Source organism: Martes martes (genome assembly GCF_963455335.1).
Source record: "Martes martes genome assembly, chromosome: 18".
In the NCBI taxonomy this organism is placed as follows: domain Eukaryota; kingdom Metazoa; phylum Chordata; class Mammalia; order Carnivora; family Mustelidae; genus Martes; species Martes martes.
Window position 1 is genome coordinate 32,576,162 of NC_137906.1, and position 18,596 is coordinate 32,594,757.

The following is an 18,596-nucleotide window of genomic DNA, read 5'->3' on the forward strand; positions in this document are numbered from 1 at the left end:
TCCAGCCAGGTCAGCTGCCAAAGCGCACCCCTTGCATGCCCCTGGGCCATTCTTCCTTGCCCCGCTTCTTCTAGAGCTTACTCTGTTAGCTAATGATTCAGCGACCCCAGCAAATTATAAAGAAAAAAATGCGAACAGCCCAGAATCACAGAGCAGAGGGGAGCCCCCGCAGCCCTTCACAGTCTGGCAGCAGGCAGGCATAAACAGTGTTATGGACCGAACTGCATGATACAACCGCTCACGCTGGGAAGCCCTGCCGCTGTGAGTGTATTTAGAGAGAGAGGCCTTAAGGAGGTAATTAAGGTTAAACAAGGTCCTAGGATGGGCCCCTGATCAAAGATTCCTGTCCTTCTAAGAAGAGAAAAAGACACCAGAACCTTCTCTCCATGCACACACACGAAAAGATAGGCCACACCAGAAACAAGGCGACCGACAGTCATCTACAGACCAGGAAACAAAGGCCTCACCAGAAATCGCCCCTGATGGCACCTAGATCTTGGACTTCAAACCTCAGGAACTCTGACAAAGTCAGTTTCCGTGGTCTCAGCCCCCAGTCTAGGACATTTTGTTACAGGAGCCCAAGCACACAGACACAGACAGGAAGCACAGACACGCAAAAGGCAACACAAAGTCCACGCCGGGCCCCACGCTGCTAGAGCTCAGCGGTGAGAGGCCAAGGGCAGAGCATTGTCCTTACACAGGGAGGTCTCGTGACTGATATTCTCGAAGAGGATGTTCAGGGTCTGCAGCAGCTGAACGCACACATAGCGGCCTGACTTCTGCCGCAGGATGTTCAGGAAGAAAACAAACATGTTCTTCTCCAGGAAGAAGCTGGGGAGAGAACAGGAAGGCGTCAGTGACCTGCTTCCACACGTGCAAATACACATCATCTGCCGACCACGTGCACAGCACACGGGCACGGACTGCCCCGACCCCCAGAGGCATCTGCAAGGCCCCGGCTTCCCGGAGGACACCGTCATCCCCCACCGCTAAAGGCGGGCTCTCGCGCTCTCTCCCGGGAATGAGAGCCCAGCACTGATCCGCGGAAGCAGAAAGGGGAGGATCTCTCCGTGCTAAATGATGACTCGGTTACCCACCTGAGCTGAGAAACCCGCCAGGCCGCTCTTCCCATCCAATCTTCTCTTTTCTTAGTTTTCCTTAATAGGCCTCTTTCCTTTACTTTCCTATCTTTGCATGTTAAACAGCACCACCTGGAATTACCTACAAAGACTCAAGACAATGCTAACAAGAGTTTCCAAATCCGGGAGGAAAGAACTGGAAGGGATTGAAGGGGCTGATGGGGGAGGGGGCGCTACCCAGCCCCCAGGTCAGCTTCTGCCTCTCTTGTTCTAGACAGGACATCTGTCCACAAGCAGCCTGAGGACATGGACTTTTGGGGGTACGTGCTGGCTCTTCTAGTCTTGCAATGGGGACAGAACCCCTGATGCCTTTCTTGAAAGGCAGAAAATGGTGTTTTCTAGTTATGTGTTCTCAGTGTGCCAGCTAAGACCAGGTAACTGCTCATCTGGGTGACTCGGAACAGGTCCCTGCAGGGACGAGTGTCTGTCACTTGGTTCCGGGGGGGGGGCGGGGGGCGGGCGGGGGGAGGGTCTCTCTCCTCCGGCTGTCAGCTCCGCGGTGGCAGGATCATGGGCCTGGCTTTCGCTCAGTGCTGCATAACTTCTGTTTGAATTCATGAAACGGTAATCGAATAAGCAAACCAGAAAAACACGAGCGCAAACCTTTTCCAATTCTGATCCTGGGAGCCTGCCTCCCTACAGAAGCCATGCACGCTGACCCTCAGGACATAGCTAACATTTGACCTATTTTGTCTTCCTTTGCTTCAGGCTGAAGAAATCAGTGACTTGCAAGCACACCCCAGCAAGCTCACTGCAGCACCATGACCAACCTGGGAACTTGTTAAAATGTCTGTACCGAGATCTGGCCCACACGGACAGATTCTGCAGGTCTAGTGCGAAATCCAGGAGCCTGGATTTTTAAAACTCTCTAGAGGAGGGAGGGGTTCCTTGGAAAAATGGCTAATTCTAGATCTGGGGCACGGAAAACACAAGAGGAGCGTGCCTCATCTTAGAGTGCAGGAAAGTAAGGAAATGCTCAAAAAACCCCAGAAGGATGGGGTGTGGCAAGGGACACAGGACCCAAACCCCAAAGGGCCCCCAAGTGCCCGGAGACGGACCTCGAACAACACAATAAATAGCACAGTACTGGATCACAAAGTCTATCACAGTATTGTGCTGTAATTCCGTATTGGTAACACAGTATTTAATAACAGTACTGGATCCACAGTCTACTTCAGTCCAAAGCATAAAACAAACATCTACAAGCCCATATTGATATAAATCAATGACTGAATAAATACACGGGGAGAGGAGACAAGTCTTCCAGCAGAAGAATTTCAAATAATGTATGTAGATACTCACCACCCCCTTCCAGAAGGTAGAGCTAAATTCCCCCACCCCTAGGTGGGCTCAACTGAGTGACGCTCTTTCAAAGAACAGTGCAGGAAAAGGGGAGAAGACTAGCTTTAAGGCAGAAAAACCTGGCCGGACACCACCTTAAGCAAGAGATCAGATTAACCTCACCAGGGAGCGGTGGGATATCTTGACTGTTGATACTGTGGGATGAGAAGTGCACTGCCCCTCTGTGGGGTCTTCTCCCCCACAACCCCCCCCTGGCTAGTCCTGAGAAAGGCATCACAGAAACCCAGACGGGGGCAGGGGGCTTTCTACAGGACCCTTGGCCGGGACTTCTCAAAACCATCAAGGTCAGGAAAACGAGACTGAAAATTTGTCACAGCTGGCAGAGGCCAGGTAGATGTGACAACTAAATGCACTGTGGGAGCTGGGTTGTGTTCCGAGAGCAGCAAGGGGATCTGCATGGAAAAACTGGCAAAATCCAAATCGAGTCTGGAGTTCACTTAACACGAACACATCAGGGCTAGCTTCTCTGTTTCCACAAATGCACCCCAGTCAGATAAAACATTAACAGTGGCGGAAGACAGGGAGAGGGGTGTTTGAAAACTTTCTGTACCATCCTTGTGAACTTCCTATAAATCTAAAATTATCTAAAATAAAGAAATGGATGAAAAATAAATTCTCGGGGCACCTGGGTGGCTCAGTGGGTTAAGCCTCTGCCTTCGGCTCAGGTCATGATCTCAGGGTCCTGGAATCAAGCCCCGCATCAGGCTCTCTGCTCAGCAGGGAGCCTGCTTCCCCTTCCCCCTCTGCCTGCCTCTTTGCCTACTTGTGATCGCTCTCTCTCTGTCAAATAAATAAATAAAATCTTTAAAAAAAAAAAAAAGAAAAGAAAAAGATAAATTCTCCTGGGGACCCTATCAGGGAGCCATTTAGGAATTGCTGGGCTCAGCAGTTTTTCTGAGACAACAGAATGGCTCAGAAAGTCCACGCTAGTCAAGGGGGACACGGTTTCTAATCTTTAACCCAAAGGTCATTCACATTTCCAGAACACACACCAACCAACCAATCAATTCCCCATGCATGCTCAAAGGAAGCCAGCGGCATTTGCAGACAACACCTCCCTCCTTACTCATGTTTTCCATTGGGGAAAAGGCCAGTGTCACAGGTTTGCTTTTCCCAAAAATAGCTTTATCTTAGATAACCCTACTGATGAAAACAGAGAGCTAGCTGGAAAATCAGAATATCTAATTAGAAGCCAGGTGGGAGACAGAACACCTTTATTTGTTTTAAACGGGTTTTTTAAGAGGCCTCAATACTGAGAGTTGAGATTATTTTATATAAAAGTAAAATCTGTGTTTGGTGGCTGTCATAACCCAGATCGCTCTGTACTCAGACACGGAGACAGGTGTGCTAGGGCAGCAGTCCATGGCTTCCAGCCTTTGCTTTTGAACGGTCCCATAATGTGGATTTCCTTATAAATGATCAGGGGCTAACGATTCTTGACTGCCTACTCTGTACCAGGCACTGGGCAGGAACTTCCTCTCTGAAGATGCAGAGGGACTCCTGGGGGGCTCAGTCGGTTGAGCATCTGACTCTTGATTTCGGCTCAGGTCACGATCTCAGGATGGTGAGACCCAGCCCTGCGTTCGGATTTCACCCTGGGCGTAGCACCTGCTTAAGATTCTCTCTCTGCCCCTCCCCCCTTTAAAAAAAAATGAGGAAACTAAGGCTGGCTTACAACTGCTCATCGAGGAAGTACACGAATGAGGAGAAGCCCCTTCACGGCTTACCAGTGTGCGACCCTGAGCAGAAATGGTGATGATCAGGACACGAGGGCCCCCACCCCGGGGGCAGCGGGGAGACTTAGATTATCTCATGGAGAGTTCAGCACTGGGCCCAGCAGTAAACACAATAAAGATGAGCTCTTCGTGTCTCTCCAGGGCAAGGTCCCTCCAGTTCACTTAGAAGCTAACTTTTCTCCTTCCCTTGGGAAGACTGTCGGACACTATTGAGAAAATTATCCATCATGTTTTTGGATTTTGAGACACTCATGTCCCTGAGGTTCCCACTGTCAGTTTATGTTTCTCCAGTGTTTCAAGGACATTTTCTGTACAGATATAGATAGAAATCTGCGCAAGACCCAAACGGGTGTCAAATCCTGACGTCATCGGCAATGACTCATGGCTTACATTTGGGAAAATATTCAAAGGAAGGAGAGGCAAAAAACGAGAAACATGGGAAACCCTTACTCAAATACAGAGCTGTCATTTTGATCTCCCCAGATCAGGATCTCAGTGATAGAACGGATGGTCTCCACTAGTAGGTTCCGGTTCTGTTCTGTGACTGTGGTGTTTTTGGTCAAGACATGGTACAGATACCTGAAAAAAAGCAAAGAAAATTAAGGATTACCGACCGAAATACATGCCAGGCTCAACGACTACTAGTGACATTGTTGGGATAATCTGGCTGTGCTTTTTCGGATGTGGTTAGCCCATCTCCCATTTGGAGGAGAAACAACTCGCCACCCAAGAAAAATGGCAGACAATGCTGGGAAATGTTAACCGGACACACAATGACCCAAACAGTTGTAAGAGAATCATCGAGCTCTTGAAAACGGCCACCCTCAAGCGCCAGTATGTAAGAGAATCTCCTAGATGGTTGGATAAAGTGGGCTACTGGAGCGCACCCGGAGACACAGAACCATCAGGACTCTCGCGCCTTTCCACACCCCTGGGTGATTCTAATGCTGGCACAGCCACTGGAGACACATGGCCCAGGCCGAGCGTCACGTATAAAACCCTGAGCCAGGCTGATGCAGAGGTTTAGAGAGACGGAGGCTCAGATTAGGGAGAGGAGATCGCAAAGCCGGTTGTTGGGGCAAAGATCGTGTACAATCAAGACGATCCTTGGGGGGTGCCTGGGGGGTTCAGTCAGTTAAGCATCCGACTCCTGATTTTAGCTCAGGTCATGATCTCAGGGGTGTGTGATTGAACCCCATGTTGGGCTCCGTGCTTAGTTCGGAGTCTGGCCCTCTCCCTCTGCTCCTCCCCCGCTTGTGTACTCTCTCTCTCTCTCAAATCCTAAAACAAACAAACAAACAAACAAAAGCAGCAGCAACAGCAGCATGGTGGGGGGGGGGCAGTCAGTTAAGCATCTCAGTCTGGGTTTCAGTGGAAGTCATGATCTCCCCACTCTGTGCTCAGCATGGAGTCTGCTTAGGACTTTAACCCTCCCTCTGCCATACCCCACCTCTGCGCATGCCAACAGTCTCTCTCTCTCTCTCTCTCTCTAAGTAAGTAAGTCTTTAAAAAAAAATAATAATAGGGCATCTGGGGTGGCTCAGTGGATTAAACCTCTGCCTTCTGCTCAGGTCATGATCTCAGAATCCTGGGATCGAGCCCCACATCAGGATCTCTGAGCCTGCTTCCTCCTCTCTCCGCCTGCCTACCTGTGATCTCTCTCAATCTGTGTCAAATAAATAAATAAAACTTTAAAAAAAAATCTAAAAAAAAAAAAAAAGACAACCCTTGAAATCCCCATCAGAACTCACAGCTCAAAGTGGGTTACCGGCAGTTCAAGGCACTGACCTCCTTTGCCGGGTACCCACTATGAGGTGGGTCTGGGAGGCTACAGCACTGAGCCTCACCCACCCGAATGCTCCTGGGAGGCCTCTGCTGCTCCAGACCTGTGCCAGTTACTGGGGTAGAGGCAGGAGGACCCAGTCCCACCCTCCAGCCTCTACCGGTGTCAGGGCAACCAGAAGCATCACTGAGGCCCATCCTGGGTGGTGTGGGGACTAGAGTCTGGCCAGATGCCCTGGGAGTACCACCCGCACAGCTTTAAGAGCATCCTCATAAAATGGCAAGACTTCCCTCTTTTCTATGATGGAGTCCTGTTCCACTGTGTCTATACCCCACATCTTCTTTACCCATTCATCTAGCAATGGGCACCTGGGCTCTTTTCCATAATTGGCCTATTGTTGATAATGCTGCCCTAAATCTCGGGGTGCACGTATCCCTTCCAAGGAGACAAAGATGTGGACACCCTGGCTCCCAAAGGTGCGTCCTCCCCTTCCTCAGGGTCGTCCCTTCATTTTTTTTTTTTTTTTAGGATTTTATGTTTAAGTAATCTCTACACCAACATGGCATTCCAACACACAACCCTGAGATCAAGAATCTCACCGACTATGCCAGCCAGGCGCCCCCTCCCTTCAATATTTTTGTATCTGATGTGAATGGAGCTAGAGAGTATAACATTAAGCGAACTAGGTCAGTCAGAGAAAGACAAATACCATAGGAATCCACTCCTAGATGGAATTTAAAAAACAAAACAAACTGGGGAAAAAAAGAGAGGCAAACCAAGAAACACACACGTAACTTTAGAGAACACACTGCTGGTTACCAGAAGGGAGGTGGGCGGCGGTGGAGGGGGAGGGGTAACACAGGTGATGAGCACAATCACTAAATTCTACACCTGAAACTAATTACACTGTTAACCAACTGGAATTTCAATAAAAACTTGAAGAAACAATTAAAAATAATAAAATAAAAAGACAGCACCTCCAGGGCCCACAGACTGACTTCAGTTGTCATGGTTTGGGAGGAAAGGGGGACACCAAGAGGGACTGACTCGAGAGGAGTCGCCTTCTGGCTTGTTTGATGGCTACCTGCACTTTGGAGGTGGGGCTGATGAGAGCATGGCAGGGGACTAGATAGGATCCTACCATCGAAAATCTCTAAAAATGGGTAGGGTATAGAGATGCGGAACCTTGCAGGTGGCACAGTAAAGCCTAATCTGCTTTAGGGGGGGTGGGTTTTATTGAAAATTGTTGCCGTTTGTTACATTTTAAAGACAGAACAATGAGTCACTTAATGATTGAATCAAAGATTCATGCAACTTTCAACACAGTAACTGGAACAAATACAGAAATCTCCCAGACCTGTGTCCAAATCTACCAGCAGGGCTGCACGTGGGCATGAAGGCCAGCTTCCCGCTGTGTGAAGGTGCCTCCACCGCACCGAGGCACCCTGGATGAATTACAGGAGGACCCACTCGTGAATCTCTACCTCCACCTCCCCTCCCATGCATTTTCCCCAAGAAGTTCAAAGGGCGGAGTTTTCCGAATTGTGCTCCAAGGGTCCCCTGCATCAGAATCCCCCTTTCAGTTGCGGATTCTAACTCCCCACCCCAGACGCACCCACCAAAGCTGATGCCTGGGCGCATGGCCACAAGTCTGCATTCTGAACCAGCTCCCACTAAGGTTTCAGCGTCGCTGCATTCACGCACCCCATGGCCATCAGTGGCACTCGGCATGTGACCCACAGTGTGCCTCCTACCCTGCTGGACAGGCATCGTTGGCAGCACGGGGCTGGGTGTGGAGGGCAGATCCTCCCCACTCCAGCATTTCCTTCTGGGGAGATGATGGCATCTACAGCACCCCACTAACACATTCCTGGCCCAGTGAGAGAGGCGGTGGCTTTTATGGCTCCAAAGACATCCCCCCCTCTCCGTAAGAGGGATAGGAGGGCTGAAAAGTCTTTAGGACCAGCCCTGACTTCTAACTCCTGGCATCTCTTGGGGATGCCTGTGTTGAGAAGCGGGGCAGGTGTGCTGAACTAAGGACATACAGGTGAATGAAGAGGCACCAGCCACCCACACGGGGGCAGCAGGTAGCTCCCTTCGTGCGGGCGCCCCCACCTCAGAGAACATGGAGAAGTGAAACCCACGGAGTCGTTTTGATCAAACGTGTGGTTTCAATACACCCATGCAAAGGAAGGAGAGTCACAAGATTTATTCCTTACAAATCTCAGAAGCTGGGGGCCAGGGGTCCTGCGATGAGCCAGAGGATGGGCAGTTCTCAGCCCTGATCACAGGAGCAGGAGACAGACAGCAGGGTAGCAAGCACCTGTTACTGTGAAGTCTACTTCACCTTGCAATTCTGACTTAGCATACATCCAGAACCGACTTTTCTGTGTATGGTGTATGACACTGGCCAAAATTCACTTTCTCCGTATGGAAATCTGGTTGATTCAGCATCATTTACTGAAAAGGTCCTGAATTCTCCAACACACTCTAATGTCACCTCTGTCATTTCTCGATGACTGCATGTGTGGAAACTCTTTCTGAATGCTCTAGTTCCAATGATCATGTACCTTTCTTCTGATATCACGCTGATTATTGCAGATTTATGAGAAATCCTGCTGTGTGATCAGGGAAGTCCTCCAACTTTTCCCCCTCTGTTTTTTCATTATTATATTGGCTATTCCTGGCCCTTTACAGTTCCATATGAATGTTTAAATCACCTTCTCAACTTCCACAAAAATACGTGCTAAGATTTCTTTTAAGATTGCCCTAAATCTCTAGCTAAATATAGAGGGAACTGACATCTTTACAATAAGGTAACATGACATTTACATTTCTTTCAGTGTTGGCTGGATAGGGTCTGGCACATCTTTCACTAGATTTATTTGTAGGTAACTGATGGTTTTTTGTTTTGTTTTGTTTTGTTTTTTGATGCTGTTGTAAATCGTAGCATCCGAAATACTCATTTTCTAAATGTTTGCTGTTGGTAGATGCAAATACCCACCACATCTCAACCTCCAAATTCCTTTTTTTTTTTTTAAAGATTTTATTTATTTAACAGAGAGAGAGGTCACAAGTAGGCAGAGAAGCAGGCAGAGGTGGGGTGGGAAGCAAGCTCCCTGCTGAGCAGAGAGCCCAATGCGGGGCTTGATCCCAGGACCCTGAGATCATGACCTGAGCTGAAGGCAGAGGCTTAACCCTCTGAGCCACCCAGGCACCCCTCAACCTCCAAATTTCCATGATGATTGTACGTGCCCTTTGCCCATCTTTTCACACCACAATGCCCTAGCACACCGTTTAAGGTAATGTTTTAGAAAGAAAGAAGAGTTACTCAATACATGTTTGCTTCAATGTACTGGGGGAGGGGGGAAGTTAAACGGATTAAAGTTTAATATTTTAATGTATCCATTTCCAGAGCTTTGGAAGATCAAGTAATTCAACTACCAAGAGATATTAATATAGTTTAATAACTTTCTGATTTTGAGGGCGACACTCATTTGAGGAAGGATGGCTGCTTCAACAACAAAACAAAAATGCCAATTATGCCACTGCCCAGAGATTAACACTGATGGAATGTGATGTATTTCTTTGGGTCTTGTCCCTTGCGGTGGGTATTCACGTTGTTGAGATTTTGCTGTAGATCCACTTCGCTGCCCATCTTTCCCACCCATAGTTCCGTGTTGGTGTTCCACGTTCCAGTAATAAAAGCGTTTCTGTTACTGACAACCACTTGCAAGCATCTGTAATGGCTACACAGTTGACAGGACAAGAACAAGGTAACTTTTGCGCTGGACATGAGGATTCCTCCTTGTTTAGAAGATCAACAATGTTACCGTGGCCCCCTTGGTGTGCAAGGCTGTGTCCCTCAGTCAGTAAGTTTCCAAGGGCAGAAGGCCAGGGTTTTCTCTTACAAGGATCACGGGTACAATGAAAACATTTTTCTCTCAAACTGTGTGTGTGCACCTTTTTATCATCCTCAAAACCGTTGCAGCTAGGCCCTCTTGTGCTAGGCCCTCTTCTGAGTGCTCTAGATGTATTCACTCAGTAAACCCTTAAAATAACCCCGGGGAGCTGAGGCTCTGGGAGGCTAGGATCTGCCTGGAGTCCCAAAAGCAGAGGACCCAGGCAGTCGGACTCCACGCCCCTTCCTTATAACCAAGATAGGATAGGAAATGCAAACAGCCAGGTAAACACTATTATTAGCCAAACATTTACGTGAAGTTATGAATGAATGCCTAGCATGCGAGGAAACCAAGCAGATAAACAAGGAACCAAAAAGGCATGAAAATACACATCCGATCTTAAAATCAGTCCTTATAACTGACCCTTACTCTATTTCTTCAGAAAACAGGCAACGTCATCTTATCTCCAGCACAAGCTCTGAAGAATGTAGGGTTTCAGTATCAGACCCCTGCACACGCGCCAACTCTCCCTTGAGCGATAAGCCAGAGAGTCTGAAATGCCTGGATAGAAAACCATAGCCTGTTGCCAGTGGACAACCAACAGACCAGCGGCTTCTCGCCAAGGATGATGGACTGTAAATAAATTCTGCCCCCACAGACCCTGTTCTCTCAAGAGTCCCTTATTTCACAGGTTAAACCATTACAGTCAATAATCATTATGTCCACTTTTGAGACAGACACACGAAGTTCATACAAGTTTTATGACCCTGCATCATAATATGCCTCTTAGGGTGCTCCTACCGGAAGATCCTGAAACTCAGCCGCAAGCTAAAGTGTGCGGAAGGGTAAGTGGAGTGGCAGAGGCCTAAGCAGACTAGAAGTCCACTCCCCCCAAAAGCACACATCCCAAATTAACAATGTTGGGGGGACAGAGGGACACGGAGCCTTTGTGTGTTCGGTCTGAGCATCCACTCCATCCCTTGGGAACCACACGTGGTCAGTGCCCGGCCCTCTGGTCAGCAGGACAAGGAGAAGCTCCACATGGGGTGCAAGGAGACCAGAGGATTGGGGACAGGTGTGACAGGCAGTGCTTCTCCTGATGAATCACCCCAGAAAGATGTCAAACTGGGCCAGCCAGTGAGACTGGCTCTGTGATTTGGGATGCTGACAACCACACAGGCGTGTAGGCACTCTACACAAAGTCACAGCCCTCTATACAAAGTCATAGCTCCAGTATGGATGCTGGAACCAAACTGGCCAGAGCAGGCTGTTGTTAAGAAAAGCCTGGCCAGAACTTGCCCCTTTCATTCATCCTGTGACAAATAGTTACTGAAACACACATATGGTGTGCCAGGCCCAGTGCCAGCATCTGACAATTCCCAGGTGAACAAGCCACCCAGCTCTCTGTCTTTAGGAAGCTTATGCTCAAATTGGCAGAGACAACATATGCTCAAGTAAGACCACTTCTGATAGCAACAGGACAAGCCTGAGGAACCCTGGCCAGCTTCCTGGGGCTCTAACTCACCGCTGGGATAAAGCTAGAAAAGCCCAGAGCATCTAACACCTGGTCTAACTCTGGCAACAGGGAGACTATACGTGACAATGGGTTAACTGAGTGGGAGCATGGGAACAAGAACGAGTGACATGAGAGACAGCAGAGCTTCCTGCTGGCTGAAGTGACCAGGGCAATTTTTATGGAAGAGTTGGTTATGTCAGTGATACAGTGGGCATTTGGATGGGCAGCAAGAGGAGGGCAGCTCAAGTGGAGAGAGAAATGATGCAGGGAGCTGGGCATGTCACAGACAGGGAGACAGGAGGCCCATCAAGGTGAACCACTGGATTAGGGAGGGCCGCCACCCTCACCTCCCAGAAGGTGGCAGCAGTCCAACTGGATGTCCACCTCCTGCTGGGCCCTCCCCAACCCACCCTCCAAACTTCAACTGGACCACGGCACTCCAGTTAAAAAACACACACACACACAAAAACACCTTCCACAGCTGCCCACTGTTTCCAGCCTGATGTCCAAATTCCTTAATGTGATTTAAGGAGAGGTGTCTGTGACGTCTCCTGCCTCACCAATCTGCTCTGGGGTCTACACTTTCCCTTCCCCCCACATGCGCCCCCTCGCTGAACGACCTGAGCCTCCCTCTCTCCTTCAGGCCTCTCAATCACAGTTTCCTCTGCCTACAGAATCCTCCCTTTCAACCACCCCCCCAACAGTCTGCCACACCTCTCATCCTTTAGACCTCCCTTCAAATGGGTGTCTGCCCAACAAGGATGCTCCTGACTCCCTAGCCTGCATTAGAGGGTCCTCACCTGTGCTCTAAAACAAGGTGGATGACAACAGAATCTAGAGTACTCTGAAGGCCTGGAAGAACTTGGACTTGACATAATGAGTGCCTTAGGCTCATTATAAGTGATATGGTGAATATGATATCCCCCAAAAATCCATCTGGCAATACTGTACCCTTAAAAATAATCAGTGCTATCTTAGGCAAAAGTTGACTAAAGTGGGAACAGGTGAGCATCTGCCTGCTAGACACACATTCCCCTTCTCTTTGGGTAAGAAACCCGGATTTTCCCAGGGGAAACCACCTCTTTCTCTCATTCTCTGTCCACTAGCTCGGGAGGAGCTGATGCCACCCTGGTTCCAGGCAAGGGTCAATGAAAGCATGCCATGCCCCTGGCCACAGTGACTAGCTCAGGGTCGGTCCAACGACCCTGAGCTAGTTGGTCCAACAGGTGGTCCAACTGTACTCACTTCTGGACAATATTTAGAAAGGAAGCTCCCTTTCCCCCCACGGATTGCTAGACTGATGCAATATAAGCCTGGAGCCTGCTGAGAACGACACCAACACAGAAGAAAGCGGAGACAAGAACCGGAAAGAGACAGGTGTGGACAGCTCTGTCTGAACACCTGGACTTGGCCATGGCTTAGCTAGGACAGGCTGCTTAGGGACAGGAGCCAATCATTTCATTTGGGGCAGAAGGCAACTCCAGCCGGGTTTCAGTCACTTGCAACCAAGAATCCTGACCCCCACACAAAGGTGATTCTAGTGGCCTGCGGACCAGCAGTTCCTGCTAAAGGTGATCTTTCAGAAGCAATCACACAGCTCCGTCAGCAAAGGTTCTGCTTGCTGGTGGGCCTTTGTTAGTCAATGTCACAGCCTTGCCACTAGTCTGGGCAATAAACCACCGCTGACATGTAGCCGATAACCTCTCACGATCTCAGTCTGTCTCCACTGAATCTCTGACTCGATTCAGCACACAAGGACCACAGGCACGTAGTTTCCCATTATTTGGCAAAAGTACAACCCTGTCTAACAGAAAGGTTCCTTTCCAGTTTGAAAGCTGAGAACGTTAGGAAGAATAATGTGGTTCGAAAGCAATTCCCGCTCTCTGTACTATCTTCTCCATTTTTCTTTCAATCTCAAACTGTTCTTAAAAATAAGGTCTATTTTTAAAACAGGGAGGGTTCTTAGATGCTTTGCATGTCAAAAAAAAAACACCTTTTTTTTTTTTCAACTCTAAATTCTTTTATTTATCTCATTCTTTCCTCTCCACCCACACTGCCCTAGGTCAAGCCAAGAATCTGTTAGGGTGACCAGGACTTTCCCAGTTTTAGCACTGAAAGTCCCATATCCTGGGAAATACCTCTGTCCCATGCACGCCAGGATGGTTGGTCACCCTTCATGTCAGATGAAGCCCAAGCCACATTCTACCTCCAGCCTTATTTTCCACAACCACCAGCCCCACCTCAATACTCCACAAACCCCAGGGGCCCCTCCCACATCCTGCAGCCCCACATGATGGCTCTGCGCTCAAAGCCTCTGCTCTGGCGTTGTCTCCCTCAGAAGGCTTCCAAGGGTTCCTACAGAATCCTGAACCTACAGCGATCCCAGCACTTGTCACGCTGTACAGTCACTGGCTTTACCGCTGTCTCCCGCACCAGCCTGTGAACTCCCTCAGGGAATGAGCTGTTCTGTACCCAAGACCCAAGATGCTAACCATCAGAGCCAAATGAAGAACATCACAAGTGCTGGGGTGGGCACTAGGTGTTTATGGCATCTTTTCCAAGTCATTTTGGGATCTTCTAAGCCCCACAGCAGTCTGCAAATTGCTAGGTTCCTTAGACTGTAATATGGATTAAAGCTGATCCGCCTGATCCAGGACAGGCAGCTCCAAGACAGGCAGCTCGGGTTTCCAAAAGCACCCAGTGGCCTTTTAACCTAAACAATGAGCCTGGGCAGTTCCCAGATACTTCAAAGGAATCTGAGAACCTTTACCATTCCCTGGCTGGCTGGTGGGTAAAATGTCCCATTGGGCAGGGAGACTCAACCAAGGTGAAAGTCTTCCCAAACTGACTTAGGAGGCAGTTTCATTCAGAAAGACAGTGCGGTGGGTACGAGCACTGAAGTCAGACCCTGGCTTTGACCGTTTCAGTTGCTGTCACCTTGTGGCAAGTGACTTAACCTCTTTGAACCTTAGTTTCCACTCCTATAAAATGGAAAACAATAACAGTTCCCATAACTCACAGACTTGTGAGGACACAAGGAAGTCCTCAGTAAGTATCTGGCACCAAAAAATGCATTCAATAATGTTTAAAGTACTTTACAAGGGCTGGAGGCAGGCAGAGCTTGGTGGAAGCCTGCAGGTGCCTGGACGTCAGCAGGAGGCCCAGCCTCCTTTAGATAACCGCCCTCCCCGTCTCAGCCCCATCCACCCACTCTCTAAATTCCTGAAATCCTTCTGCCTCTCCCTTTCCAGTCTGGCTGCCCTCCCATTTAAGATTCCTGACCTCCCGAAACACCCCCATCCTGTCCTCTGCCTTCTCCTCCCTGTGTCCTCTCTCATCACCCCTCCAATACCATTCCTTACTACACACTGATCCCTCCTACCTCTCCAACTCTTTGAGACCCACAAACATTTATGAAGCACCTGCTCCGTGCTAGAAAAGACATAGCTGAGAGGCACAACATCCTGACCCCTGGCCAAATGAGAAACCCCATCTAATTTCCCTCCCACCAATCCTTTCCCTGGGCCCTAGTCTTCCTTCTACTGCTCCCTGCCCACCCCCCCCCCATCTTTTTTCCTTCCCATTAGTAATCTTGGGAGCTCCCTTTGGAAACCAGCCTATTTCTTACCACCAAAGGTATGCCTACTCCCCACCCGACTGCCACACACACACACACACACACACACACACACTAGATTTTCCTCCCTTCAGTCATTTCCTCCACAAAAGTCTCTTTTCCATCGCACCCCCCACCAAAAATCCTAGGTTTGTCAGCATGCTCTGCATCTGTCCGCAATTCACTTATTTTTTTCCTCACTCTTTCGGTAGCCACTGAGCTCCTACTGTGTGCAGGCCCAGTGCTAGATGCTGGAAATACAGCTGTGAGTGGAAAAAGCAGTTTCTGCTCTCCTGGAAGTACCAGTTTAGGAGCACACAGAAAAGGAGTGAAAACAAACAGGCTAAATGCAGATAGTGGAGATATGCATTGAATGAAATCCAGAAAAAGATCAGGCGGAAAGGAATTGAAGTGGGGAAGCACTTTGAGTAGGGTGGTCTGGAAAAGCCTTACCTTGCTGATAAACACTGCTTCCACCATTAGCCACCTACTGTGTAAGAGACACTGGATCTATCTCTTTCCATGCATGACCTTATTGACTTCTTGCACAGTGTACATCAACCCCATTTGCAGATGGGGAAACAGAGGCTCAAGGAGTAATTTGCCCAAGGTCACACAGCCATGAAGCAGTAGCACAAGGATTTGAATGCAGGTCTGACTGCAAGGCCATTCTGTGCACTCCCGCTTCCCAGGACCACATTGGCCACCTGCCCTCCCCCAGAACTCTATTTCTGATAGTCCCCTCCTTAAACTCTCCCAGGGAAAAAATTTTTTTAAACGGCTGCCCTTTACTGAGCACTAGTACATGCTTCCAGTTTTATGAGCATTCCCTTACCCAAGCCTCAAAACAATCATGGGGAGTAGATGCTGTCACTATATCCACTTTACAACTGAGGAAACTGAGGTCTAAATTCACACACCTAGATTGGAACCCCGACCTGACCTCTGACCCCTAAGCTGCCCAGCCTAAGAAGTACCACCCCCGGAAGCTTAGTGCCCACCGCTGCCCCGGCAACAACGAAGTGTGCATCCGTGAGCTGAAATCTATCCCCTTACCTTACAAATGGGGATACTGAGACTCTGAGAAGCTAAGCCACTTGCCCAAGGTCACACAGCGAGGAGCGACGGTGTCAGGGTTCGAACCCAGGCGCCCTGACTCCAGAGCCCTCGCTCTTAACCATCGTACAGCCTCTCCCGGACGTCTCTCTCCGCCCTCCACCTCGCTCTGACACCTCGCAGAGCCCCCGGCCCGGAGCTATTCGCCCCCATCCCCACGTCCAGCCCCGCGGCCTGCCCCCCTCAGCCCCCAACACACTCACTTGAGGTGGTCCAAGGAGTGGATGTTGCGGGAAGACTTGCCATGGCCCCCGCCCACCCAGCTCCGCGAGCGGCCAAACATGTCGGCGGCCCCGACCTGTTGCCCGCCTTACGGTCTCATGCCCGAGCGGCCGAGCGGCCGGGCGCCCGCAGTGGCAGCACAAGCGGAGGAGGCAGCGGCGGAGGTGGTAGAGGGACCGCCAACCACCTTCCTCCCCGGCCCACAGCTCCGCACTGACATTCAGCCGGAACCGGCCGTTCGACCGCCGCGCTTTACGGCCGCCGCCACGAGGAACGCTGGGAAGTGCAGTTCGCCCGCGAGGCCCCCGCCGACGGGACTCGGCAAACGAACTACAAGGCCCGTCGTGCATTGCGCAACTGCGGGCCTGCGGCCTCGGAGAAGAGGCGGAGCGAGAGGAGGAGGAGAGCCCGCAGTATCCCGGACGGTGGGCGGGCATGGGAAACCTATGCACGCACCCCTGGGTAGGGAATCCGTGAGGCTGGGTGCTTAAAAGTAACCGCAGTGTTCACAGTCTTTAGCTTGTATGAATAGCTATTGCATGGCTTTTACTATGTGCCACCGTCCTGAGCGCTTTACATAGACTGATACTTAAGGCTAACAACCAACCTGTAAGGTGGTACTATCATCCCCACGCTACCCACGGGGACACTGAATCACAGAGGAGTTGACTTACCGAAGGTCATGCAGCTAGTAAGTGCGTGGTTCAGACCCTGGCACCATCATTTTATGCCCCCGTAAACTAATCTGTACCAAATCGGCAGTGGTCTTAACAATCCTTACTTTTCTTTTTCCACTTCGACTTAAAAAAAAAAAAAACAAAACAGATTTTGAAAGGCCTTCGGGCAACAGTGTACCGAAACTGAACATCCTGTGCTTTCAGAGGATTTCTCTAGTCTTCACCCCAAATCCAAGCAATTCCCAAAACTACCACATTGAGAAGAAGAATTAGAATTAGAAGAAAAGAAACACCCAACTCCCCACATGAGCCAGGAAGATGTATCTAAATGTCTGTCCTGCAGGAGGAGTGAGACGCTCCCTGGAGGCAAGACTACCCTGTTCACCATTCATTCGTTCCTTTCTACACCTCAGAGTTATCTAAGGACTACTGTGTCTCATTAGCTGTGCTCAGAGTTGGGCTAAGGGCCCATGTTTTCCCCACTGCCTAGCACAAAGTTTGGCACATCATATGTGAATGACTGACAGAATGAAGGTTTGTTTCACCTTAGGCAGTTGGAGAATTAATGGTTTGCTCTAATTGATCTAAATGGGCAAGGAGACAGTAATGGAGAAAAAAGGGCAGGTCTGATCTCCAAACACACACAGACCTAGCCTCTGCCTTCCGGGGCCCTCCCTTTTCTCTGGGCCCAGATTTCCTCATCTGTAAAAAGGCCTAGCACACTACACAGCCACGTCTAGCTGCAATTAAGCGGTGTGTGTAAAACACCCAGCTCAGTGTGACCCGAGGTGTAAAGGTCTGTCCTGGCGCCTGGCTGGCTCAGTCAGCAGAGCATTCAACACTTGATGTTGGAGTTGTGAGTTTAAGCCCCGCTTTGGGTGCAGAGATTACTCAAAAAATCAAATCCTTGAAAAATAAGGAAGGTCTGTGTTCTGGAAGGCGCTTTGGGCAAGATCAGTCTCCTGAAGGATATACGGGAGTTGCTCATGAAAAGGGGAATCAGCGAGTGCGAGACTCACTTTTCTATGTACTTCTTGGCTGTTTCTATGTTTAGCCACGTCCTCTTTCAAACATGGTTTACAAAGCAAAAACAGGAAGCAACCCCACTGCCGCAGGACTGACTTGCCTGGGAATCTCTTTATTCGGGTGTCCCTGAACCCCGTTATGCCCCTCCTCGCGATGCACCTGTTAAGGACCTTCTGGCAGCCAGAATTTGGAGAGCCGAAGGAGGCACTGATTAATCTTTCCCACCATGGAAAATTGCCACACTTTGGAAAGTCCTAGATTTTCACCGGTAAATTCACCGCTCCTCTACCCCGCCTCCTTTTGAGAGGTAAACTGAGTTCCAAAGAGGCGGACGCCTTGCCCAAGTTCAGGGAAGGCTGCGGAGGAGGCTCGGGGTGGGGGGGGAGGGGCGCGGGGGAGTTCCCTTCTGCTACCTTAACCTTCAGGATACGTCTAGTTTTGAACTGTGTTCTATGTCTTTCCCCTCCCGCTACTCCACGGGGGATGCGCAGAACCAATTGG

General features: G+C 49.6%; 1 protein-coding gene across 9 annotated transcripts in view; it reads right to left on the reverse strand.

The window, feature by feature from the left end:
• The window catches only part of CLEC16A (C-type lectin domain containing 16A), a 202,530-nt gene extending 185,923 nt beyond the window's left edge, over positions 1–16,607 (reverse strand). For 8 of the 9 annotated variants that reach the window (XR_013968418.1, XR_013968419.1, XM_080830267.1 and 5 more), the window contains exons 1-3: positions 16,374–16,596; positions 4,688–4,816; positions 698–831 (exon numbers count right to left, since the gene is read on the reverse strand). Coding sequence is in view for 7 of the 9 variants with exons in the window: in XM_080830267.1 (XP_080686393.1) it covers positions 698–831; positions 4,688–4,816; positions 16,374–16,453 (343 nt within the window). In the remaining 2 variants the exon portion in view is untranslated. Of the gene's footprint in view, positions 1–697; positions 832–4,687; positions 4,817–16,373 lie in introns of all 9 variants that reach the window. The other variant, XM_080830266.1, reaches the window with a different exon arrangement.
• Positions 16,608–18,596: the final 1,989 nt, after the last annotated feature.